Raw genomic sequence first — 25,720 nt, 5'->3', positions numbered from 1 at the left:
TTCTTTTTTGCAAAGCAAGTTTTGAGCCATAAGAGCACTCCCCACAAGATATTAGAATCTTCAGCACTCGCAAATCCAAGATATTGAATATGTGGCCTCCGTTAGTTTAATGCCAAAAGTTTGGCAAGGTTCTATTTTCTTTGCCTCTTAGTAGTTTTGGAACCAAGATTGCTGAAAACAATGGTCAATTTTGCCGCCTGGATTTGGTATGCCGATGTCTTGTTTGGTTTAAGTGGTTGGATTTGGGCACAAATTAAACAGCACCTAAATTATGGGAAAGTCCACATGCCATCTGTTAGTCGCTGAATTCTTGCTCTTGGTAGTAGCTGAATTCTTACTCTCATCGAGAGAGGATGACACTAGGAGTTGGGGCAATTTTTCCTTTATTTCTCACACAAATGCCATACCAACCTGAGGGGTTGGGGATACATATTTATAGGCCCATGATCAGCCAAGCATATGCCAAGATGCTAGTCTAAGATGCTGTCCTAGATGCTGTCCTCTAGTCTAAGATGCTGGTCTAAGATGCTAGTCTAAGATGCTAGTCTAAGATGCTGTCCTAGATGCTGTCCTAGTGTCCTAGATGTTGTCCTAAAGCATATGGGCAGCAAGACCACCATGTGGCAGCCCCACAAAGACCATGTGCTGCACAAGGACTTATCCCATCATTCTCCCCCTAAGTCTTGTGCGTCGTCTTGTGGGAAGATTGAACCATCCCGATCCTGGAGCAGAGCTCAAGGAACTTGAGCCTCCCAAGAGGCTTGGTGAGCAGGTCCGCAAGCTGATCCTTGGTGTTGATGTAGCTCGCCTTGATGCTCCCTTCCTCCAAACAGCCTCGGATGAAGTGGTACCTCACCCGGATGTGCTTGCTCCGTTCATGGAAAACGGGGTTCTTTGCCAGGGCTAGAGCGGACTTGCTGTCCACCCTGAGCTCCACCGCTCTAGTGTCTCTGCCGAGGAGATCACCAAGCAGTCGAGCGAGCCAGAGCGCCTGAGTCGAAGCGGTGGAAGCCGCTATGTACTCGGCCTCGCAGCTGGACAGGGCCACCACCTGCTGCTTGACCGACTGCCAGCTAACGAGGCACTTGCCGAGGAAGAAGAGGATCCCGCTCGTGCTCTTGCTGGTGTCGATGTCGCCGGTGTGGTCGCTGTCGCTGTACCCGACGAAGTGTGCCGCCCCAGGGCACCTAGGGTAGTAGAGGCCGTGGTCGAGAGTCCCCGCAACGTAGCGGATGATCCTCTTCACAGCCTGCTGGTGCTCCGTCGTCGGTCGCTGCATGAACCGACTAACGTAGCCGACGGAGAATGCCAAGTCCGGCCGTGTGTGGGCGAGGTAGCGAAGGCTCCCCACAAGACGTCGGTACTGCGTAGCGTCCACCTCCTCCGTCGTGCTGTCGCGGCTCAGCTTCAGCCTCTCCTCCATCAGAGTGAGAGCTGGGTTGCAGTCGGTGAGCCCAGCTAGCTCAACGACGCGCTTGGCGTAGGCGGTCTGTCGAAGCGTGATCCCGGAGTCATCCTGGTGCACCTCGATCCCCAGGTAGAAGGAGAGAGGTCCCAGGTCACTCATCTGGAAGGTGGCCTTCATCTCTTCCTTGAATGCCGCCACCTCCGCATCCTTGGTGCCGGTGATCACCAAGTCGTCGACGTAGACACCCACCAGCAGAGCAGTTCCTCCACTGCCCCGTCGGTAGATGGCCGCCTCGTGCGGGCTTTGCTCGAAGCCCATCCCTTTTAGCGTGGAATCCAACTTGGCATTCCACGCCCTCGGTGCCTGCCGCAAGCCATAGAGGGCCTTGCGCAGGCGGAGCACCTTGCCCTCCTTGCCGGGGATCGTAAATCCCGGCGGCTGGTGCACGTAGACCTCCTCCTTCAAGTCGCCGTTAAGGAACGCCGACTTGACGTCCATGTGATGAACACGCCAGCCCTCCTGGGCAGCTAGCGCAAGGAGGAGTCGCACGGACTCCATCCGTGCCACGGGAGCGAAGGCGTCGTCGAAGTCGACCCCCTCCTGCTGCACGAAACCTCGTGCCACCAAGCGAGCCTTGTGCTTGACGATGGCGCCGGCTTCATCCCTCTTCAGCTTGAACACCCACTTAAGGGTGATCGCTCGGTGACCACGAGGGAGGTCAGCAAGCTCCCAGGTGCGGTTCTTCTCAACCGCATCCATCTCCAACTGCATCGCGGTGCGCCATGCCGCGTGTCTCTCGGCCTCTGCAAACGACCGAGGCTCGCCGTCGTCACACGCAAGGTGCAACTGCGCCTCCAGATCGTGAGGCACCAGTCCCGGCACCGGCTGGTCGCCGAGAAGGTTCTCCATCGTACGGTACCGCAACGGCTCGCCGTCGTGGTACGCGTCGATGCGCTCCTCGTCGTGAGAGAGCGGAGTAGCGAGCTCAACCGGGCTGTGCTCGACACGAGCTGGTGTTGGAGTAGACGTGCCCGGAGAGGTGCCTGTCGGTGCTGGAGTGCGTGGCGTTGCCGGCTGTGGTGGAGCCGGCGAAGAACTCATCGCAGCCGAGGTCCTGGCTGGAGAACGTGGTGCTGTCGAAGTAGCAGGCGCCGGGGTCGGTGGAGGCTCGGGGACTGGGGTAGACACGCTCGTCGAAGAAGAGCTGCCTACTCCCCCAGCTCCCTCGAAGTGGACGTACTCGACAGTGAAGTCGTCGTACGTCGGAGCCGATCTGTCGTCCATCGCCTTGTCCCACGCCCATCCTCGCCCTTCGTTGAACACAACGTCGCGCGCCGTGTGCACACGCTGTGTCTTCGGGTCGAGGATGCGGTAGGCCTTCGAGCCCTCCGCGTAGCCTATGAACACTCCCGGAGTGCTCCTGTCGTCGAGCTTGCTGATGTGGCCAAGCTCCTTGGCGAACGCGAGGCAGCCGAAGACCCGCAAGTGGGAGACCGCCGGCTTGCGCCCATGCCAAGCCTCGTACGGCGTCCTGCCGTCGAGCGCCTTGGTAGGCGAGCGGTTGAGGATGTAGACAGCCGTCACCACCGCCTCTCCCCAGAAGACAGCCGGCATCCCCCTCTGCTTGAGGAGGGCCCGAGCCATCCCCACAACCGTCTGGTTGCGCCGCTCGACGACGCCGTTCTGCTGCGGGCTGTACGGCGCGGAGTAGTGGCGCTGAATGCCCTTATCAGCGCAGTACGACGCGAATTCAGCCGCCGTGAATTCGCCGCCGTTGTCGGTGCGCAGCACGCGCAGCTTGCGGCCGCACTCCGCCTCCGCAGCAGCCTGCGCGCGCCTGATGGCGTCCGCAGCCTCTCCCTTGCTGCCGAGGACCATCACCCACATGTAGCGGGAGAGGTCGTCGACGAGCAGCAGGAAGTAGCGTCGTCCTCCCGGTGTGGCCGGTGTCACCGGGCCACACAAGTCCCCGTGCACAAGCTCGAGCCTCTCCTTGGCTCGGAAGCTCGCCCGCTGGGGAAAAGGGAGTCGCCTCTGCTTCGTCAACACGCAGACGTCGCAGAGCTGCTCCACATGGTCGAGGCACGGCAGGCCTCGCACCATCTCTGCGGCACTGAGCCGCTTCAGGGCCTCGAAGTGAAGGTGCCCGAAGCGCTCGTGCCACTGCCACGCCTCGTCGTCCCGACGAGCGGCGAGACAGAGGGGTTGTGCCACCTGCACGTTAAGGACGTAGAGTCGATTTGTGCCTCTGGTTACCTTGGCAAGAAGGCGACGACGGCGATCCCAAATCCTCATGACTCCATCCTCAACAACCACGCGCGAACCGTTCTCATCCAGCTGTCCCAAGCTGATGATAGAGTTTCTCAACGCGGGAATGTAGTAGACTCCGGTGAGCAGCCTGTGCTCACCAGACACGGCGGTGAAGATGACGGAACCGACGCCCTTGATCTCCACGCCGGAGGCATCCCCAAATTTGACGGAGCCTCGGACGCTAGAGTCAAGCTCGGTGAAGAACTCCCGTCGACCGGTCATGTGATGGGTGGCACCGGTGTCGAGGCACCACCCGTCAGTCTTGTCGTTGCCGGAGCCGTCGCCGAGGAGGGCGTGTGCTTTTGGCTCGTCAAGGTGGAGGAGAGCCGCTGCGGCCGGTGCCGCTGGAGGTAGCTCTATGCTCGCATGAGCCATGAACAGAGCCGGCTCCTCCTCCTCCGCCTGTGCGACGTGGGCCTGGCCGCGTCGTGGCTGACGACAGTCCTTGGCCCAATGGCCAAGCCGGCCGCAGTTGCGGCAGGTGTCGTCTCGTGCCGGCTTGTGCTTGCCGGCGGCGCCGCCCTGGGCGCCTCCGCGGGCATCACCCTCGGCACGTCCTCGCGCCCTGGCCTGGGCGTCTCTGCGCGCCTTGCGCGGCTTGCCACGCTTGCGGCCGCCTGTCGTGGAAGAAGGCTCCCCCTTCCTCCGGTCACCCTGGCAGGCATCCCACTGCTCCCGAGTGAGAAGGAGCTTCCCGCCAGTGGTGATGGGCCCCGAGAGAGATTGTGGCTCATCGCTGTCGACGACCTTGAGACGACCTATCGCCTCCTCGATCGACATCGTGGAGAGATCCAGCAGAGACTCGATCGAGCGAGCCATCTGCTTGTACTTCTCGGGGACGCAACGGAAGAGCTTTTCGACAGCTCTCTCCTCGCCGTAGGTGTCATCGCCGAACTGCACCATCTTCTGCAACAGAGTGTTGAGACGGAGAGCAAAGTCATCAACGTCCTCACCTGGCTTGAAGGCCAGGTTCTCCCACTCCTTACGAAGTGCCTGCAGTGTGGACTTGCGGGCGCGGTCGCTGCCGATGCGTGCCGCAGCGATGGCGTCCCAAGCCTCCTTGGCAGTCCGCTTATTGGTAAGCGAGAACTGCATCTCGGACGGGACTGCTGCGATGAGGGCATCCAGCGCCCGTCGATCCTGGTCGTAGTCGACGTCGCCGTAGCGGACTGCCTCCCACATGTGCCGCACCTGGAGCTTTACCCTCATCACCGCAGCCCACTCGACGTAGTTGGTCTTAGTGAGGGTAGGCCACCCACCGCCGGGGCCGACGTCCCTGACAACAGCCTGGAACCCGTGGTGACCACGGTACCGATCCGGGGAGAGAGAGCCACGCCGCCTGTAAAGGCCGCTCTCTCCATCGACCCGTCCGCCACCGTTGCCGTGCGCGCCTCCTCCAGGAGCGCCGCCGGCGCGTCCGCGCCTGTCTGGGCTGCCGCCCCGCTCGTGGGCGTGCGCCGCTGCCCACTGTGCCGCCCGCTCTCGCGTTGCCTCTGCCTCCGGCAGCTCGAGGTCCGCGTTGGCGCTGTCGTCAGCAGAAATGGAGCTGCCGGTGCTGCCGCGCAGAGCCTCGACCTCCGCTGCCGCCGCACGCGCTGCAACCGCCGCCGCCGCTGCTTCTGCCTCCGCTTTGGCTGCTGCTAGCTCCGCCGCTGCCAGCCTCGACGCCCTTGCTGCCGCCGCAGCGGTCTCTGCCGCCGCTCGCTTGCGTTCCTCTGCCGCGGCAAGTTCGGCCTCCTGCCGACGCCGCGTGCTCGAGGCGACCGAGCGCTGAGACTGCCCTGCGGACATGACGCGCTACCGGGGGAGGGCTGCTGCGTGGGGAGAGGGCTGCTTCAGACGAGCTACTGCTGCTCTGCGCAGAGGGAGAGGGGTGAGCAGGAGCAACCGGGGCTGCTGCTGCTCTTAGCTGGGGCTGCTGCGAGGCTGAGGGGGGAGATGAGCAGGAGATGCTCAGGCTACAGGATAAACAGGCTCTGATACCACTTGTTAGTCGCTGAATTCTTGCTCTTGGTAGTAGCTGAATTTTTACTCTCATCGAGAGAGGATGACACTAGGAGTTGGGGCAATTTTTCCTTTATTTCTCACACAAATGCCATACCAACCTGAGGGGTTGGGGATACATATTTATAGGCCCATGACCAGCCAAGCATATACCAAGATGCTAGTCTAAGATGCTGTCCTAGATGCTGTCCTCTAGTTTAAGATGCTGGTCTAAGATGCTAGTCTAAGATGCTAGTCTAAGATGCTGTCCTAGATGCTGTCCTAGTGTCCTAGATGCTGTCCTAAAGCATATGGGCAGCAAGACCACCATGTGGCAGCCCCACAAAGACCATGTGCTGCACAAGGACTTATCCCATCACCACCAATTTATATTACAAAATCCGCGTGGCCAAATTTATTGCACACACTGGCTCTAATTATAAATCAAAGAGCCCAAGAAAACGGACATTTACCATAATTTTATCATCATGTCAACGGATAGTAAATCTGATCGAAGTTGTCAAACTTTGGCAATATCAGATCAAAATCAAACGGGGCCCAGTGATAGAATTTGGTATCTTGCCCGAAATGAACAGCAGCAGCTCTCCTCTTTAAACCGCAGAGGAGAGGCTTGCTTTACTCCTTTCTTCATATTTTCTCAATCAAAGGGGAAGAGAACAACCTGTTTCCGTGCGGTGCCCGAGCATGCCCCCTTCCACCAGAGCACACCTTCATAGCCACCTCCCTGACAGCATCCATCCTTCTCTCTCACTTGGCGGCAGTTCCTCCTCCCCCTTCCCTCTACCAGGATGGCGCTGAGCGGGGATCCATTCAGATCTGCTGGTAATCCCTAACTTGCTTGGATTGCTCGAATTTTCTGATGGGGTCTCTTCTTTGCCGTGAGCAATCAAACCCAAATATTCCCTTCTCTTCAATCCATCCAGTCAGCTTCGGGTGGGTTTGTCTACTGTCATGGGCAAGAGTTAAGGTAGGAGATAAATCGGGTTGGATAAATTAGGAAGGAAATAAATTAGAATTAGAAGTCAAGTCCAGATTGAGATATGTTAGGAGAGTCGGATTAGGAGAAGTAGGCAAGTTAGATTCGGTTAGGATTGAGTTAGAATCGGCATGAAGGAATAAACGAGTTGTAATCAGGGAGGTCTCGAGTCCTAGTAGGTTTAGATTCGGCTAAGCTCTATATATAAAGAGCAGCCGCCCCCCTCAGGGAATGAATAAAGCAAGAAGAATTAATCTAGTCTCCCCTAATATTCTAAGTCTCTCATCATCTATAGTCTAATATCTCATCCCTAGCAGCTAACGCCACCCGGCTATCCTCCCGGCGGATGTTTACCCCCATTATGATCTAGGACTGCGTTGTGGAGCACTAACCTAAGCTATGCATCTATAGCTTGATTTGGTTCTTGTTCTGTTTCAGCACAGGATCAATTTCTAAGGGGTCCTGTGCTGTGCGTGTGCATATAACTATGGATGGTACTACTGATTGCCGCTTATTAATTTGATGCTTTCTTCTTAAGAATTACTCTCCCAGGATTAAATTTTCCCAGTTTGACTTTTTACACGTTTCTCTAGCATTTGGTGAAAATGTTGCCTCTGAAACCCAAAATGCTATCTATTTCAAAAATAAATGGAACCCTCCTAAAATGATATATGTTTAAATCTACATTGGACTTGAGGGAGTGTAGTGTTGAAGTGGTAAATCATTCAATCAAGGTACTGTAAACCACCTTTCTTGATTTAATATTCATGTGGAGCCTGGAAGTTTGGTATGTGGATTAGTTAAGTTGAGTGTTGCTTATTGAAATGTTCAACAAGTGTAACTGTATTCTCTAGAATTAATTCTACATTGACTGATGTTTTGTTAAGGTCAAATTGTTATCCTTAATCCCTGCAGTGTGGGCTTCCGCGAAGTTGAGCTGTTACTGTGAAGGCCATTTTAGTCCTGCAAAAAGGAGGAAAATTTATAGAAGCCTTTCTTATTTACGTTAGGTTCAAGTCTGGCAAGAATAAATATATGACTCACAGTTCATTGAAGTGCCATTGAGCTTCTTTGGTTTCCTTTATATGACGAGGTCATGTTAGCACTCCCTTGACATGGCCTACATTAGGTCTGATTAACTTGCCTGACCAGACTTGTTCTTTCAGCATCTGAGTTACTTTGGAAGGCATCCTTTCTACTGTGTTATTCACATTTTCTTGGATGCCTATTATCTGAACTTGATCCCTTTTTTCATGTGCCTTGTGTTTTGCAGTGTTAACAAGTGTTTCTAATGCTGCAAGTGCACCTGAAGAAAATAGACCTGCTGGTGACAGCGACACCGCTTCAGAAAATGCCCAGGAACCATTGAGTTCTTTTCCAGAACAAGAGTCAAATGATGCTAGTGTTAACACAGAAAAGAAAGAACCTGGCATTTCTAAATGCAAATCAGTGGAAGAAATACCAAGAACAGTGACTGTAAAGAGGTGCAAGAACATTGATTCAAAGAAAGATTCCTCAAATAACTTTAATAATTCAAGCTTTACTGGTAGTCAGGCTCTGAAAAAGAAGCCAAGAAAGGGGGAGCATCCTGTTCAGCTATGTGAAAATGGAATGTCTCAAGATACAAAACCTCCTAGCACAAGGATATGCATAAATTCCGCGTGCAAAGCTGTCTTGAACTCAGATGATAGATTTTGTAAGAGGTGTTCATGTTGTATTTGTCATAAATTTGATGACAACAAAGATCCTAGCCTTTGGCTGGTCTGCACATCGGAGACTGGTGATAGGGATTGCTGTGAGTCATCCTGCCATATTGAGTGCGCACTCGAGCACCGAAAGGCAGGATGCATAGAACTTGGACAATCTATACAGCTTGATTGTAACTACTGTTGCGCTGCATGTGGAAAGGTTATTGGAATACTTGGGTGAGTGATTTTGCATCTACCTTGGACAGTAATCTTTATTTCTAGATGGAAAAGTTCTAGATGTTACTTGCTTATAAGTAACCATGCTACATGAAGCTGGGTGGCCACTGTCACCCCCAAATATTCTTTTAGCTATCTGATCCAGACCTTTGCATCATTGACTTTATCGGGTAAATTATTTATTTTGGATGTTCCTCGATATTTGTGAACCTTTTTGCACTCTAAATATTGGTTGAAGCATTTATCAGAATGATGTTTGTAGTTACATAGAGCATTCTGTGCAGATGAGCTCATTATTGCAAATATTTTTTGTTGTTTTTTAAGGCACCTTTGAAATATTTTGAGCAGGTGCTGGAAGAGGCAGCTGTTGGTTGCCAAAGAAGCCCGTCGGGTTGATATTCTCTGTTCCCGCATATATCTGAGTCATAGACTTTTGGATGGCACAACTCGTTTTAAAGAGTTGCATCAGATCGTAGAGGATGCAAAAGCAAAGCTGGAAACTGAAGTTGGCGCCCTTGATGGTATGTCATCCAAGCTGGCCCGTGGCATTGTAGGCCGACTTCCTGTTGCTGCTGATGTGCAGAGACTCTGCTCTTTAGCAATTGAAAAGGCAGATGAGTGGCTGAGGTCAAACATTCAATCTGATACAAAACAAATTGGTAAATTATTTCAGTCTTGTAAAGTTTATCTCTTTCCAGAGGATGCACTGTGCAATCGACAGTTTTCTGAACATAGTGGACTTCTTTTCATGATGCAGATACTCTTCCTGCTGCCTGCAGGTTTATATTTGAAGATGTTACAGCTTCATCGTTGGTGTTAGTTCTTAAGGAAGCTGTTTCCTCACAATATCATGGTATCAAAGGCTATAAACTTTGGTACTGGAATAGCAGGGAACCGCCTTACACAGGGGAGCCTGCTGTTTTCCCCAAAGACCAAAGAAGGATACTGATATCCAATCTGCAGCCCTGCCAAGAGTATGCCTTCCGGATTATTTCGTTTACCGAGGAGGGTGAACTGGGCCATTCTGAGTCTAAGTGCTTTACCAGGAGTGTGGAGATCATTCACAAGAACATAGAGCACGGAGCCGAAGGTTGCTCATCGACAGCCAAGAGAGATGGCAAGAGGCATAATGATATGTCATCAGGCTTCAAGGTGCGCGATCTGGGTAATGTTTTCCGGAAAGGATGCGCTGAGGAGAATGGTTACCCCAGTGCGTTCTGTAAAGATGAGATTGAAGATTCATGCGGTCAGAGTGATTCTGTGATACCGGATAAGGATCAAGTTGCAGGTGGTGTTTCACGTAAGCTCAATCTTAATGAGACCTCAGTTCCGGACCTAAATGCAGAGGTAGTCATGCCAACAGTGTGCTTCCAGAACAAGAACGGATGTAGTTCAGGAAAGAGTGCATTGAAAAAGTCGAACGTTTGTGGTGATTCCGAGACTTGTGCTGAGGGGCATGTAGGGGAGGCACCGGCCATGGAATCCCGATCACACAGTCGCAAGCAGACATCAGACTTGGAGCAAGAAACCTGTGCTGATGACAGCAATTTGGTGGTCATCTCAGCTAGGCCCTTCTCCCGTAGGTTAGGCCAGTTAGATGATAACTATGAGTACTGTGTGAAGGTTATACGATGGTTGGAATGTTCTGGCCACATCGACAAGGATTTTAGAATGAAATTTCTAACCTGGTTTAGCTTGAGATCAACGGAGCAGGAGCGGAGGGTTGTGCTCACCTTTATACGCACTCTCCTTGATGAGCCCAGTAGTTTGGCTGGGCAGCTTCTGGATTCGTTCGAAGAAATTGTTGCCAGTAAGAGGCCAAGAAGTGGTTTCTGTACTAAACTGTGGCATTAACTGGATAAACAAAAACTGAAACTGTTATCTAATACTCCAATAATCTTACAAGGGGAGAAGTAGCTGGGATTACAGTTTTCTACTTTATTGTAATGCTATTTATATACCTTGTGATAAATATGTATGTAGTTACTTTGGTGTTGCAGTGCTTGGATACTTTCCATGATAATATATTGATGGCTGCAACTGGCAAAAAAGAAAGTTATTGTCAGGTTTATGGTGTTCACTGTTCAGCGGAATGTTGAGATCTAAGCATTACTGGTTTTGAACCAAGCGAAGCAAATAACGAATTTGTTAAATCTTGCTGGTGTTCAGATTTTTGTCCTGTTATACTATTCTCTTATTGCTATTTACCAGCTTCGACAGTAGATCACCTGTCGAAGATCAGTTTCCAACAATAAATTCATAAATTGACTGGATACCTTCGATAATACGGATTAATCATGAAATGAGGTAATGATGTATGCAGGTTTGAGCCTCCAATTAGAGTAATATTTTACGTTCTGTGGGGTGCTGTTGTCTTGTATTGATGATCTCGAGTAAAAGTAAGGTGGTTAAGACTATTACAAGGAGTTGATTTTATCTAATCTATTCTAGGGCTAAAGTTATCGATTAACTCCTCTGTTGTTGCTTTTCGTGTTGCTCGTTGTCCTCTTTTCCTTTTTCTTCCCCTCTCCTCCCCCATCTTTCCACCTTATATAGGGGTGAGGTATCGATTCTTATCCAGCCGTAATCGATAGGGAGTTGTCTTCCTTGACGTCCAAGTATATAGATATGTTTTGAATACATGTCGTATCGATTTGGGTAACCAATCTAAACCTTCTCGGTATGTACTTCTTTGATTCCAGGTGTATCAGGTACCGCTGATTTGGTTTCGTGATATCTAGAGCTGTCAAATATACATTGTATATACCATATCTATATATGATGTACTTCTTATGTGCATATACCCTATAGTTAGATATTCGATAGTAGCCCTATAACTCTACTCCGGAGGAGAGATTTCTATAAGCATCCACTTGAGTACTGCCAAGTTTAAGCTTGGTTGAGTAAATTAGATCAGGCTCATAGTCGAAAGAATTGAGTGTGGATGGATCATTCCTTGAGTATCGAGTGGAAGCTCAGTTAAGTCGAGCGCCCTGTGGCTAACCGCACTCGAGACTTGAAGAAAAAAGATTTAAAGAACTCAACTGATCGACACCCGACTATGTGTAGAGTTAAAAAACCTTTCGAAATTTGAAATAGCGGGTATGGGCGTATTTAATGCGGGCAGAAGGGTGTGCAGAGATTCGCACGTCGTCAGCGTTCCTTTCTTCACGCTGATCAAAGTGTTGTAAAGGTGGGAGTGGTTGAAACGGCGGTAACTTTTCGGTTTTTACCCGTAAGACCCAAACTTGCAGCGACCATTCTTCATCCTTTGCCACCAGTCTTCCTTCACAGGCCTCTCAGCTTTCTTTGCTTTAGCACACACCACCGCCAAAAAGAAGTTTAGATCCATGGATCACAACTCTTCCTCGATGATTCCGACTTCCTCCTCGCCGGAGAAGCAATCGGCCGCAGCAACCGCCGGTGCCTCACCCGATCAGCATGATGAGGCGAGGTTCATGATTGAGGTCTGGACGCCCTCAGCTATGCAAGAACTCTGCTGGCGGAACTCAAAGCAGAAGGAGTGGTGCCGCTGCACAGTCTGGTCGAATGGAGGACGGCATCGGGTGAGAGATTCCCTTCCTGCAACATCCAACATGAGTTCGTAGTTTTTCAGTCTTTCTTCCGTTGTGGTTTGAACATCCCTCCTTCCAAGTTCCTTCTCAATATGCTCGATCGATACCAGATTGAACTCCACCACCTGAACCCCAATTCAATCACCATGTTGAGTGTTTTTGTTCATCTTTGTGAGGTTTTCCATGGCATTGAGCCAAGTTTGAATCTTTTTCAATATTTTTACAAACTGAAAAGGATTACCGAAAATAAATGTGTCGGGGTATGTAGTTTCCAGTTGAGAAGTGGGATGAGAAACTCCTATATCTTGGTTCCTCTAACTTCCTCTTGGTCAAAAGATTGGAAGAAACTTTGGTTTTACATCTCCAATCCCGACCCGATCGGTTTTCCTTTAGTGTATAGAGGTCTTTTTCCCGTCCAAAATCTTTCTTGAACGCAAGAGCATCGAGAGTCCAGCCACACCACCTACTTTTCCAACAAGATTGGCATGCTGAGGCAATTTGGCCTTATTGAGTGGCATGTGGCCAGAGACTTTATTGGTAAGAGATTGAGTCCCTTGAAGGCGCGAACGTGCCTGGCTTGGGAGTACAGTGGGGATGAGGATGCTTCTAGGGATGCGGCCGGATGTAAGGCTTAGTTAGAACTTTGCCCTTTTTGTTTGGCTATGATCTTCGATCTTTGTCGAGTAAACCTTTCTTTTCTTTTTCAGCCCTACCTGCCTAGGATGTCACCGCCCGACAGAACAAGCTTTTTTCTTCCGTCGCACCGGAGTGTGGCATTGCTCCTTACTCCTTAGTGAATCCTCGACCAGACATAAGGGATTTTCTTAATAGAACAGTAAGACCTGTTATTGTCTATTTGTTCTGACTTGTCTGTGTGACTGCAGGCTCCAGTTTTTCGTCAAGAACATATCCTTTCGAGCAAAGTCTTTGATCTCGACGGCACTAGTTCCGCCGATGCCGTCAACAAGGGGAAAAGATCGACCAACAAGGAGGCCAAGGGGTCTCTTTGATCGAAGAGATCGTCCCTATCTTCTCATCTATTGTCGGATCCGAGCCCTCTCAAGCGTAAGCAAAGGAGCCATCGAGTATGTTGATTGAAGTTTTTATTATCTTCTTATTTCCTTTCAAATTATCAAGTAGGTACCTAAATGCATTCTGTTTAGATGAGTGGCCTTTTGTTAGGGAACGGCGAGCTTACCAGCCCAATCGCCTCCTCGAGCAACCGCCGCTCTCGATGACCCAGTCGAAAAGGTAACTCTTCTCGAGTTATCTATTTTCTTTCGGTCATTCTATTAATGACGAGTTGCATGGATGGCTCTTTTTTAGGGGACGTCTGGCGCGTCCTCACAATTGCCAACTCGAGGGACTGACATGCCTGATGACTCGAGTAGAGAGGTAATTTCAGTCGAATTATCGCTCTTTAGTTGGTCATACTTTCACTCGATAATACATTCTTATTATCTGGTTCTTTGCAGGCTATTGATGCCTTAACTTTGCCTGGTCCATGTGTAACTCCTCCACCGACTTCGCCTACCAGACAAAGAACGAAGAAGGTGACCACAAAAAGGCTAAAGTCAAGCATCATTTTGCACTTCCCAATTTCAAAGAGGTTTGTCCTGGATTCTGATCCCGACTAGTCGGCTGGCAGTCTTTTCTTTTCCTCTTCTCTTATCTGTTGATTTTAGACTATCGATTGAGGCGCAAACCAAGACTGCCAGCATCTCGACCAGTCATCCGAGGCTAGCTTCCCTGTTGACTCATCCTCGGCTCCAATTAGAGATCCTTCCTCGAGCGCACCCGAAGAAGACCCGCAGCTCAGGGGAAGTGAAACTTCAATATCAATCCTGAATGATGATCCGTGGGCGGTGATAAAAACTCTTCTCCAGGTTACAAGTGCTCAGGTAGCTACCGGCGAGGCCTACCATCATAAGAAGCTCGAAGCCAAGAGAGAAAAAATTGAACGTAAGTCTGTTCTTGATCACAAGTGTGTGATTCAATTATTGGGTGACTAACAAAGAATTAGTATTCGGTTTACCTTTTGCAGGCCTTGAGTCCTCCTGTAACAACAAGGAAAAGTTTCTTACTGACGCAATGAAGAAGGTTGACGATGATGTCAACTTTTAGGAGAGACTCAGGAATCAAATGAACACCACTCAAGCTGAAAAAGAAGGCGATGATGTCTAAGAGGAGTGCTGCTGTCTGGGACACGGATTAGAGGAAAAGGGAAAATTATGTTATCAAGTAGCTAACCGAATCGAATGTAATCAACTTACCTATAACCTACCTTTTCTATAAATAAAACTTTCGGAGCTGGTCAATGTTCCACGAGTGCTCGAGTATCTCGCTGTTCAGAGTAGATAGCCGTACTGATCTAGGTCAAGTGACTTGGACTACTATGTAAGGTCCTTCCCACTTAGGTGATAACTTGTGGCGCCAGGTCTGTTTCTGCACCTTTCATAGGACGAGGTCCCCAGCAACGAGTTTTCTGGGCTGAATTCTCTGGCTTTGATATCTACGCAATGCCTGCTGATACTTAGCCACTCGAATATATGCTTAATCTCGGTACTTCTCGAGTAAATTTATGTTATCCGCTCGTAGTTGCTAATGCCCTTCTTCGGAGTAACTTTCCACTCAAGGTGATCCAAACTGCAACTCAGTCGGGAGCATCGCTTCCGCTCCATAAACCAAGAAGAACGGAGTTTCACCAGCGGCTCTATTGGTCAAAGTACGAACGGCCCATAGTACTGAGGGAAGTTCTTTTACCCAACGTTTCGAGTAGGCTTTTAACTTGTCAAAGACCCGAGTTTTGATGCCCTATAAGACTATTCAATTAGCACGTTCAATTTGACTGTTACTTTGTGGGTGAGCTACTGAGGCGAAACGAGTTTTGATACCGAATTCTTCACAGAACGCAATAAAGGTCCCACTTCTAAACTGGCTACTGTTATCCATAATTATCCGATGCGGAATGACGAATCAAGTAATTATGCTCCTCATGAACTTCTTGGCCGCTTCTGCGGTTATCTTTCCTACAGGTTCGGCCTCTATCCACATGGTGAACGTGTCGATAGCCACAAATAGGAACTTGTAACCGCCTTGGGCCCTTGGGAACGGTCCCAGGATATCTAAGCCCCAGACGAAGAAAGACTAAGAAAGAGGAATTGTTTGTAAAGCTTGGGGCTGGTCGAGTGGTCTACCTTCCAAAAAATTGACAGCTCTCGCACTTTTGACCAGCTCAGAAGCATCCTGGAGGATAGTCGGCCAATAGAATCCCTGGCGAAAAACTTTTCCAACCAAGGTGCGAGAAGGCACATGATTACCACACATGCCTCCATGGATATCGAGCAGTATTTTACTACCCTCTTCCTGAGTGATGCACTTCATCAAGATTATGTTACTCCCCTTTCGGTAGAGCTTGCCGTTTACCAAAACATAGAGCTTGTATTTACGAGCAATTTTCTCTATAGACGCATCATCATCAGGGATGTCTTGACCCTCGAGATAGGCTTGGTACGGAGTCATCCAAGTCGAGTGGCATTCGAGTAGTGCAGCATCTGTGTCTGCGGGTTCTACCTCGCTAACCTGGCCAGATTGCTGGTTGAGTTGGGTAGGAGCCATTCGTCAAACTATCGAGACAGATGGTTTAAGGAGTTTCTCAACGAAGACTCCTACAGGTACCGGTGACCGAGAAGAAGCAAGTCTAGCAAGCTCATCTGCACCAGACTTATCACTCCTTCTGATGTGTGTCACTTCTATCCCTTCAAACTTTTGCTCAAGCTTTCGTACTTCGAGTAAATAAGCTGCCATGTTGTCATCTGAGCACTGGTACTCTTTTTGAACTTGGTTCACGACTAACTGTGAGTCCCCTTTCACAAGAAGTCGTTTAATTTCAAGCGACGCAGCTATGTGGATCCCGTTTACCAGTCCTTCATATTCTGCAACATTGTTAGAGGCTTTAAAATCTAATTGAACAACGTACCTGAGTTCGTCGCTCGTTGGAGATTTGAATATAATGCCAGCCCCACGCCCTGGAACGTGAGCGATCCATCAAAGAAGAGCATCCAGTGATCTTCGACCATGTTTGGCCTTGCTTCTTCAACGCTTGTCCATTCGGCGATGAAGTCTGCTAACACTCCGGATTTCACGCTCGTGCGTGGTGCGTAGCTTACGCCGAACTCATTTAGTTCTACCGCCCATCGCGTGATTCATCCAGTAGCTTCCTGATTGCGTATTACATCCTTCAGCGGGTACATCGTCGTGACGGTGGTCCTGTGCGCTTGAAAGTAGTGCCCTAATTTCTGGGAAGACTCAAGACTACATATATCAGCTTTTGTACTTGCGGCTACCGTAGCTTAGCATCATGTAGAACCTCTCTCATGTTGTAAATAGGTTTTTGAACCTTGGCCTTTCTCTCGGGACATTCCCGTTCGACCACCAGTACCGTGCGTACAACTTGTGGGGTTGCTGCAATATACAAAAAGAGCTCCTCTTTTTCGTTAGGCGGTGTAAGGATTAATCGAGACGATAAGTACCATTTAAAGTCATGGAAGGCGCGCTCCGCTTCTTTCATCCACTCGAACCGATCTTGTTTCTTCAACAGCTTGAAGAAAGGCATCCCTCGCTCGCCCATCTTGGAAATAAATCAACTAAGAGTAGCAATGCAACCTGTCAGTTTCTGGACCTCTTTCAGTGTTCGAGGTGACCGCATCTAGTCAAGAGCCTCAATTTTGCGCGGGTTGGCCTCAATGCCTCAACTCAACACTAGGAAGCCGAGAAGCTTGCCGGACGGCACGCAAAACTTGCACTTTTCAGGGTTGAGCATCATGCAATACTTCCTGAGGTTGTTGAACATTTCTTTGAGATCGTTAACCAATGTGTTTCCAGTTTTCGATTTGACTACAACATCATTGACGTAAGCTTCTACATGGCGCCCAATTCAGGGTGGCAAACAGTTTTAATACACCTTTGATACGTAGCACCAGCATTTTTTAAACCAAAAGGCATCTTTACATAACAAAATACACTAATGAGTAGTAAAAGCAGTTTTCTCCTCATCCTCTAATCCCATGCTAATTTTGTGATACCCTGAATAGGCATATAGAAAACATAACAACTCGCAGTCTACCGTAGAGTCGACGATCTGGTCGATGCGCAGGAGAGGAAAAGGATCCTTGGGGCAAGCCTTGTTGAGGTTGGTGAAATCGACACACATTCTCCATCTGTCATTGGCCTTCTTTACAAGGATAGGATTCGCGAGCCATGTAGGATGACGTACTTCTCGAATAAAGCCCGCCTTTAGGAGCTTATCGATCTCCTCTTGGATGGCCCGCTTCCTGTCTTCCACAAATCTTCGCTTCTTCTTCACCACAGGTTTGGCATCGGGTTAACAGCTAGTCTATGCTTGATCACCTCCCTAGAGACCCCAGGCATATCAGACGGTTGCCATGCGAACACATCTTAGTTTGCCTGGAGGAAGGTGACGAGCTCGAGTTCCTATTTGGGGTCGAGGTTGGCCCCAACCTTAACCATCTTGGATGGTTCAGACGGGTCGAGGGGCACTTCCTTGACGCATCCATCGGTCTTTTTGTTGCTGACGCTGTCATGGGCCTTGCCATTGGCGACGTTGGATTTGGTAGCGCCAGCAAGACTTACGAGCCTGGAGTCTTTGGCCTCGACAACACCTTGCTGCCTTTGACGCTTAACTTGCATCCTTAGGAGCGATGGCCACTCGACTGAAGTGCTCGACCATATCAAGGCTTTGCTTGTTGCAACTAATTGCTGCACGCTAATCTCCTTTAACCGTAATGGCCCCATTGGGACCTGGGATCTTAAGTGCTTGGTAGGAATAGTGAACCACTGCCATGAACTTGCCTAGCATTGGGCGGCCTAGGATCACATTGTACGCCGTCTCAAAGTCCACAACATCAAAGGTCAGCTTTTCTGTGTAGAAGTTGTCGGCATGCCAAACGCGACCGGCAGCTTGATCTGGCCGAGAGGCATGGTCAATGAGTTGGGACTTATGCTGTGGAAAGGCACAACTCCAGTCTTAAGCTCTGACCTCTGGATTCCCATCTTGTCAAAGGTTTTGGAGAAAATGAGGTTGAGTGAACTACCTCCATCAACCAGAGTTCTGGAAACCTTGATGTTGAGTATAGTTGGCTGAACTACGAATAGGTATCGACCAGGATGTGGTACCGCGGCCAGATGGTCATTTTGATCAAAGGTGATCGGCTGTTCTGATCACTTGAGATACCGAGTGGGCCCAGTTAAGGGCCAGGTTGACTTCTCGCTTGACCGCCTTGTACTGTCTCTTGGACTCATATGTGGCGAATCCTTTGAAGATGTGCGCCAAGCTGTGGTTAGGCTCGTGGAACTGGGGCTCGTTACCCCCAACATTAGACTTAACCTGCTTACTACCACGCTCAGCATTTGCCTTGATCTTGTCATCAAGTTTCTTCTTGAACACAAAGTACTCGTCAAAGTCATGCTAGTTGCTCTGATGGATGGGGCATCACTTTCCACCACCTCGACTGAGGTCTTTGTTGTCCCTAGTGTTGCACGATTTGCTCCTGTCGACCGCGGCTACAGTCGTATCGGGACCTTTGCGCTTGTCACCGGGTTTGTTCTTCTTTCCTCCGTTCTTCAAGGACTCAGGTTTGTCCTTGCCAGATTGAAGATTTTTTGTGCGCACTTGCACTTCCGCTCGTTTCGCGCACTTGTCGGCCAACTCAAAAAGCTCTTTGACCGTGCGAATCTTTCGAGTAGCCATCTTTCCACGCAAGTCTGTGTCCTGAACACCTCATTTGAAGGCGATAATTACCGATTCATCTGAGATGTCCTGGATCGCGTTACGCTTGTTGCTGAACCTGCAGATGAAATCTCAAAGAGATTCGTTGTCGCCTTGGTGCAACTGGTGGAGGTTGTTCTCCGTTTCTGGGCGCTTGAATGTGTCTTGAAAGTTGGCTATGAACTGAGCCTTGAGTTCTGCCCACGAACGAATCGAGTTGCGCAGCAAGCTTAGCAACTAGGACCTTGCGGATCCATCAAGGGTGGTTAACAGATAATTGGCTATTACTCGATTGTCACTGCCGACTGCTCAAATTACGGTGGTGTAGATCTGCAATCACTCGTTGGGATTGATCTTCCTGTCGTATTTCTGGATCGGGCCCGCTTTGAAATTCTCGGGCCACTGAATCGACCGAAGTTCGCGTACGAAAGCCTCGCAGCCCCCATCAAACTCTTCAGGAGGAGGTGGTGGAGAAGTGCCACACCTGTCTCTCCGAGCGAGGAGTCATATCGACCATCTCGTCCTATAGATATGCAATCGTAGTAGCAGCGATTGTCTTCAAGGAGTTCCTCACGACGGTTTTCGATCGCCATACGTAGATCACGTCGGTTGTGAGGAATACAGTTCCTCAGATCTTCCCGATGCCCGCGTCTATGGATAGGGCAGCTACAGTTTAGCCCACAGTATCGTTTTTGGGCTCGACCACCTAAGCTTCCCATCTGGGATTCCCCTACTCGAGAGCGTTCTCACCCGTGGCTCCTCGAGCCGGGACAGTTCCAACTGGGGGGGCCTGGAGTTGTGAGGATTGTTTGCTCGAGCGACTTGGTTGAGCCGCATCGAGTAGGATCTTGACTTGATTGACCATAGGAGTCAGTGGATTCACCGGATCCAATTCTGGAAGGGATCTGAGAATCAGATGAGCTCCTTGCACGTTAGTATCCAGAGTACTGAATATGTCGCTACCGAGGCTCGGTTGCGGTCGAGCTGATGAAGCCTCATGATGACTATTTGGAGGGAGCTTGTCTCTTAAGCCGTGGGCTGTCATGGGTGTAGGTACACCCACTAAAAGTCGTCAGGAGAGGCCAGGAGGCATCTGCCTTCCCGTGGTCCGCCGGTGGAGGGCCGTGTCGGGTTCACGTACGGCTCCAGATGCGGATGTTTCGAGTGGTAACTCGGTGCCAGTACCGTCGGCAGCGACTGCTATTGCTGGATCTCCAAGAATTTCCACACCGTTATCGACCACAACGTTTGGATCTACTGCTATTGGGTCAGTCGATAGGGGGTCGTCGCCTTTAGCCATAAACACGAATCGATCTATTCGGCTGCTCTGGCTAGCGTTAGAGTCACTGTCGCCACCCTCGTCACTGTCGGTGTCCATGCAGTGGAGAACATTAGGCTCCGTGGGATCCCACTCGAGATGTACCACCTCGCGGTACGCATCCAATGGTATGGACTCGAGGGTACCGGTGTGGATCAGTCCACCTTGATCATCCTAACGGAAAACCATAGTTCCGAAGATGATTTCCGAGTCGACAGAAGGGGACTCAGACTCGAAGACGTCCGCCGTCGACTCGAAGCAGTCGTAGAAGCCCGTGTCAGAAAATCCGACGCAAGAGTGAGTCTGAGACATGATTAATCCTACAAAATAGAAGAAGGTCCCTACCTGGAGCGCCAACTATCGAAGATTAGTTCCCGATAATATGTCTGTAAATTGACTGGGTGCCTTCGAGGGTAGGGATTAATCACAAAGCAAGACAAAACGATGTATATAGGTTTGAGACTCCGATTGGAGTAATATGCTACGTCTTGTGGGTATGTTGCTATCTTTTGATGATCTCGAGTACAAGTAAAGTGGCTAAGACTATGACAAGGAGTTGATTTGATCTAATCTGTCCTAAGGCTAAAATCGTCGAGTAACTCCTCTATTGTTGCCTTTCGTGTTGCTCGTTATCCTCTTTTCCTTTTTCTCCCCCCCCCCCCCAGTCTTTCCGCCTTATATAGGGGTGAGGTACCGACTCCTATCCAGCTATAGTCGATAGAATGTTGTCTTCCTTAACATTCAAGTAGATAGATCTGTTTTGAATACAGGTTGTATCGGTTTGGATAATCAATATAAACCTTCTCGGTATGTACTTCCTTGATTCCGGATGTATCAGGTACCGCTGTTTCAGTTCCGTGATATCTGGAACTGTCAAATATACGTCATATATACCCTATCTGTATATAATATACTGCTTATACGCATATACCTCATAGTTAGATATTCGACGTTACCACCATGGATAAGTACATACTAAACTCAAAGGTAAATATGGAAAAAAAGAGAAGAATTCCAATATCACAGGAAATAAGACATAGTCATGGACTCATGGTAAACATTAACCTGCACATGAAGACATATTCATGAAATATTGTCCCGGGACACATGAATTGCCCACATTCAAGGATCAGTGGATCACCCTGGTTTACATCATACACTGCAGCAATACATTCAACCAGGTGTTGACAGCACAAGCAAACCACAATATTTCCTTGCTAAAAATACAGAAGTTTCATCATGTCAAAGATTCTGCGCCCTCTTGTTTGCCCTTCTCCTCAGCCTTTGTTTCATCTTTCAGCTCAACATCCTCCATGGCCATCATCTCAGAGTTCATCTCGCCCTGTTTTCTTGAGCTTTCCTCCAGCCGACACAAGAACCCTTCCTCGACATCGCTGAGAGGATCATCGCATTCTTGCTCGCTGTGGAAACAGGTGTTGTACCGGACAAGATAATCCGCCTGTCCCCCAGACCTGCTGATTTGGCTATGCATGTCACTCAGTTCACAGCTTCTGTCCATGTCCCGCTCGCTGTCACAGCATTCAGCATGGTAAGGCCGGCTGGATGATGCTGGAGATGAGTACGGTGTGTACTCCTCTCCGCTAGCTGCATCATCTCGCTCCCGAAGCGTCCTCAGTATCAATGTCTTGAGAAAGTTCATGACTTGGACAGCATGCATCAGGGCTGTCAATGGATCTGACATCTAGCATAGGAAGAAAAGGGTAAATTTTAGCTGAAGTGATGGCAATTTGTCAATTGCTCACCTCCTATCCTGCAAGAATAGTGAAATGGAGATTACCTGTGTCATGTTGGGGGCAAACACCATGGCTATGTTTCTGGCATTCATCTTGTTTAGCTCTTCCTCTTCAACAACGTCAGACATTAGCTCAACGGCCCAATTAAGCAGTGCTGCCTGAGTGGGGCGCAACAGCATCACAAGCTCAAGGAATTCCCCTTCAGAATTGCATTGCAGCACTTGCTCAGGGGAGAGGCCGTCAAGCACACCTTCCGGAAGTTCCCTGAACCATGCCTGTCCAATGCAAATGAATAGAAGTTTAGTTCTCTTATTTCATAAAACTGATGTTAGAGTTTTCTGTTCAGAATTCGATAATTGTTGGTAGGTGAATGACATTGTAGCTGAAACATAGTTTCGTAATTGTCTCATATTTTAATAGGACGACAGATGTTCCACCTTAATCAGGCTGGCCAAGCAGTGAACATCGATGTCCCCAGGAACAACTCCTTTGTTCAGCTGGTCCCTCACATGCTCCTCTTGGTCATTCTCTGGATTTATGCGAAAGATCCCTTCGGCCTAAAAATGCAACATCAGTATGAGCAGATCCAGACTCACTTCGCACCGAAAACAGTCAGAAAGCTTAGTTTATCATGGATGACCACCTTCAGGCCTCCCTGGGCATACAGCCTCTCCTGCATGAGCAGCAATATCGTGGGGACCGAATTTCCCTTGCCGTCATAGGTGCACTGCATTGATTCAGCCGAGACACCAAATACACTCGCACTGCAGAAAGGCAAAAGAAATGAGCTTGCTGAATCACACCTCACGAGTTGATCGGTTCAAACAGTGGATCTCGGGGAAAATTCGTCTAGCGCTACGCAGATTCAGCTTCGTTACAACGTGGTTGATTGGATATGTGGTTTGAGAAATTTGAATTCCATTGCGCATACCTAATCGTTTTCTTTGACATCAGAGCATACCTAATCTTACACAGAAAGCATAGACACAATTGTGATTGATGATAAACTTTTTTTGGGGGGGCTGGGGGGGGGGGAGTGAGTTTATCTTGATGTAATTCCACAGAAGTACTTTTATGATCTGACCACAATCTTACAACTCTGCTTAAATAGTGTGAAACAGGAAGTGAATACATTAATGGAAACTCAGCGGGCAATTCAAACTAAGCACATCGAAATTCAAAATCGCTCCCTCACTGTGCAGATCCAGGCATAGCTGCAGAAACAGAAGCTGCTCGAGTTATCTGAAGAAACTGCATCCTCAGATCAAGGAGGTGCTCAAAATTTGGAGCACTCAGAATCAGCAAGCCAACCATCCTTTAAAAAAAAAAAAAATTCACCAAAATTCTGGCTTCGGAACCCAGATGTTGTACATGGTAGTATCGATTTGAATTTCACGGAGGAAGGGGAAGAGGCTCTGGTGGTGGCTCACCTGGCGCTGGGGACGCGGCAGGGCATCTCGACCTCGAACTCGACGGGGAGGCCGAGGAAGCCGTGGAAGCGGTCGAAGGTGACGTGCGCGACGTGGCGGACATTCGTGGGCCACCCGATGTCCATCTCCTCCAGCTTCGCCGCCGCCGCCGCCTCCTCCTCCTCCTCCAGCGCCCACTCGCTGGAGCCGGCGCTCCCACGCTCCACCCTGCACGCCACCACAGACCGCCTCACGGCCGCGAGCAGCAGCTCCAGCACCGCCCGCCGCCGCCGCTCCTCCTCCCTGCCTCCGCCGGTACCGGCAGCGGCGCCCCTCTTCGCTCCGCCGCCGCCCTTGCACCCCGCGCTGGAGACCACCACCACCCCCGTCATCTCCGTTGACGGCTCCTTCCCCCTCCCCCCCCCCTCACGCAGCAACCCAGCCCGCAGACATGGACGCCACACCCCACTTTCTCTCTCTAAACTCTCCGACCCTCCGGCGGGCCCAGCTTCTCTCTCCTCCTCGGACACCTCGAAAACCCGCCGCAGACAAACGGATCGGAGCTCCTCTCTCTACTTCTTGCGGACTTGCAGAGTCGTCGTCGTCGCCTCTATCCCTCTCCCTCTCGCGCTGGAGTTCTTGGAGAGTCCCGAAGCAAAAGCAACGGGGTTCTTGCCTTCTCCTTTCTCTCTCCACTTCTTGGAAGCAGCAGCTGAGCTCCGTCAGAGAGGAGCAGCATTAATGAGAGGCGGAGAAGACGACTGGAGTGAAGTGCGAATATTTTCGAAAGGAAAGGGGGCGGGATGCAAAAATGGCCGCCGGATTCAAACTCTGAGTCACGACCCGACCGTGTGCCTTTTTGGACGCAGAAGAAAAGCGTAACAGCGACTGACTATTTCCTGGGCCCCACACTTCTCTTCCACATCAACAAATAGGGGTGGTAGAGCATTAAACCATATTTTTTTATTTTGTTCCCTTCATAATTTTTCTTTCTTTTTTTATTTTTTTTATTTTCTCTCATCTGCAATAATTTTATTTTAAAGATATTCATGAAGGAAAAAGAAAAAAAACCATCATAGAGAGAATAGTCTTAAGAATCCTTTCGTGACGAGAACTATGAAAGAAATTCGCGAAGGAAATCCCTTAGGGTGCTCTTATAATTGTTTCAAAAAGCTAAAATTTTACATGGAGAAGGAATAAAGAATATAATTGCAAAATCACTTGTCTCGTGGTTTACAATGTAGAAAACCACTTTCTAGGGCAAGAACCTCAGGTTTTGTGGTTCTAAGGTTTCGGAATAAACTTGTGGTTAAGTGCTATGGTTAGCCAATAAGCTCTTGCTCCGAAAAACCTGAAATGTTATCAAAGTGTTTGGTTGATGGGCACACTTTGTCAACGAAATTTTTGGTAATCGGCTTGTAGGTGCAAACATGCAAGCTCTAGCTATGGACCATACGATCCACATCCAACGGCATCCCGTGAGTCCACCATCCCGCCACACCTTTTTTGCATAAACCCCCTCGCGCCATTTCAAAGATTCATGATTTGGGGATGTTTGCTTCTTACCCCCAAGAACCCAAGCCAAAATTTAGCCACACTTCAAAATTTTAGCTTCCATTTGGATCAAGGCCAAAATTTGGCCGCACCTCAAAAAATTGGGCTGGCCAAATTTTTTCTATAGCAAAGTTAGGCAAGATTTTGGCACCAAAAATGATCACCCTGATTTTTGATCGGTCAAAACTTTGGCTCGGTCTCAAACCAAACACTACTTGGTATGGCCAAATTTTGGCATGACCCCAGTGCCATGGCCAAATTTTAGCTTGGCTTTCTAGGGGCAAGAATCAAACAGCCCCTAGGTCCCGAGTTTGCCCACTGTCCCACCCGCAGTCGATCCGCGCGGGCACCAGATGGTCACACGATCGGTCGAAGGCCTCAATGATGGATTGGACGGCGGATCCTTGGATGGCGATGGGTTCGGCTGTGACGAAGATGGGTGCGGTGGTGAGAGGCTCAGCAGCAACACCCTAGACAGCGACAGGAACAACGGCGATAGGCTCGACGATGACGCCCTGGATGGAGACATGTGCGATCGCGATGGGCACGACGATGACCTGGACGACGACCTGCACGGCGGTGATGCCCTGGATGGCGACAGGCTCGGCGACGATGCCCTAGATGGATACGGGCGCGGTCGCAATGGGCTCAATGACGACGGGTGCGATGATGACCTAGATGTCAACCTTGCCCAAACACC

At 49.6% G+C, this 25,720-nt stretch overlaps 2 protein-coding genes across 2 annotated transcripts; one reads left to right on the top strand and one right to left on the bottom strand.

Moving 5' to 3' along the window:
• Positions 1 to 6,086: 6,086 nt before the first annotated feature.
• LOC133906571 (VIN3-like protein 1) lies at positions 6,087 to 10,694 on the top strand. The gene is made up of 4 exons (XM_062348516.1): positions 6,087 to 6,544; positions 7,972 to 8,623; positions 8,972 to 9,282; positions 9,381 to 10,694. Exons 1-4 carry the CDS (start codon positions 6,511 to 6,513, stop codon positions 10,475 to 10,477), a joined length of 2,094 nt encoding a protein of 697 aa, XP_062204500.1. The 5' UTR covers positions 6,087 to 6,510; the 3' UTR covers positions 10,478 to 10,694.
• Positions 10,695 to 21,359: 10,665 nt separating this feature from the next.
• Positions 21,360 to 23,858, bottom strand: LOC133906291 (rho GTPase-activating protein 2-like). Its single transcript, XM_062348154.1, has 5 exons — positions 23,488 to 23,858; positions 22,701 to 22,821; positions 22,495 to 22,614; positions 22,102 to 22,332; positions 21,360 to 22,005 (listed from the first exon to the last, which is right to left on the bottom strand). Exons 1-5 carry the CDS (start codon positions 23,856 to 23,858, stop codon positions 21,541 to 21,543), a joined length of 1,308 nt encoding a protein of 435 aa, XP_062204138.1. The 3' UTR covers positions 21,360 to 21,540.
• Between the last annotated feature and the right edge of the window lie 1,862 nt (positions 23,859 to 25,720).

This window comes from Phragmites australis, chromosome 23 (genome assembly GCF_958298935.1).
Source record: "Phragmites australis chromosome 23, lpPhrAust1.1, whole genome shotgun sequence".
Lineage (NCBI taxonomy): Eukaryota > Viridiplantae > Streptophyta > Magnoliopsida > Poales > Poaceae > Phragmites > Phragmites australis.
This window is presented reverse-complemented; position numbering and strand designations above follow the sequence as displayed.

Bases quoted from the DNA above. Each gene is read 5' to 3' on its own strand.
- LOC133906571 (XM_062348516.1), top strand. From the start codon at position 6,511: ATGGCGCTGAGCGGGGATCCATTCAGATCTGCTG. The intron at 8,624-8,971 runs GTGAGTGATTTT...TATTTTGAGCAG, and splicing joins AAGGTTATTGGAATACTTGG to GTGCTGGAAGAGGCAGCTGT. The intron at 9,283-9,380 runs GTAAATTATTTC...TTCATGATGCAG, and splicing joins ATCTGATACAAAACAAATTG to ATACTCTTCCTGCTGCCTGC.
- LOC133906291 (XM_062348154.1), bottom strand. From the start codon at position 23,858: ATGACGGGGGTGGTGGTGGTCTCCAGCGCGGGGTGCAAGGGCGGCGGC. The intron at 22,615-22,700 runs GTGGTCATCCAT...TTGCATTTTTAG, and splicing joins ATGCCCAGGGAGGCCTGAAG to GCCGAAGGGATCTTTCGCAT. The intron at 22,333-22,494 runs GTGGAACATCTG...TGCATTGGACAG, and splicing joins GCTTGGCCAGCCTGATTAAG to GCATGGTTCAGGGAACTTCC.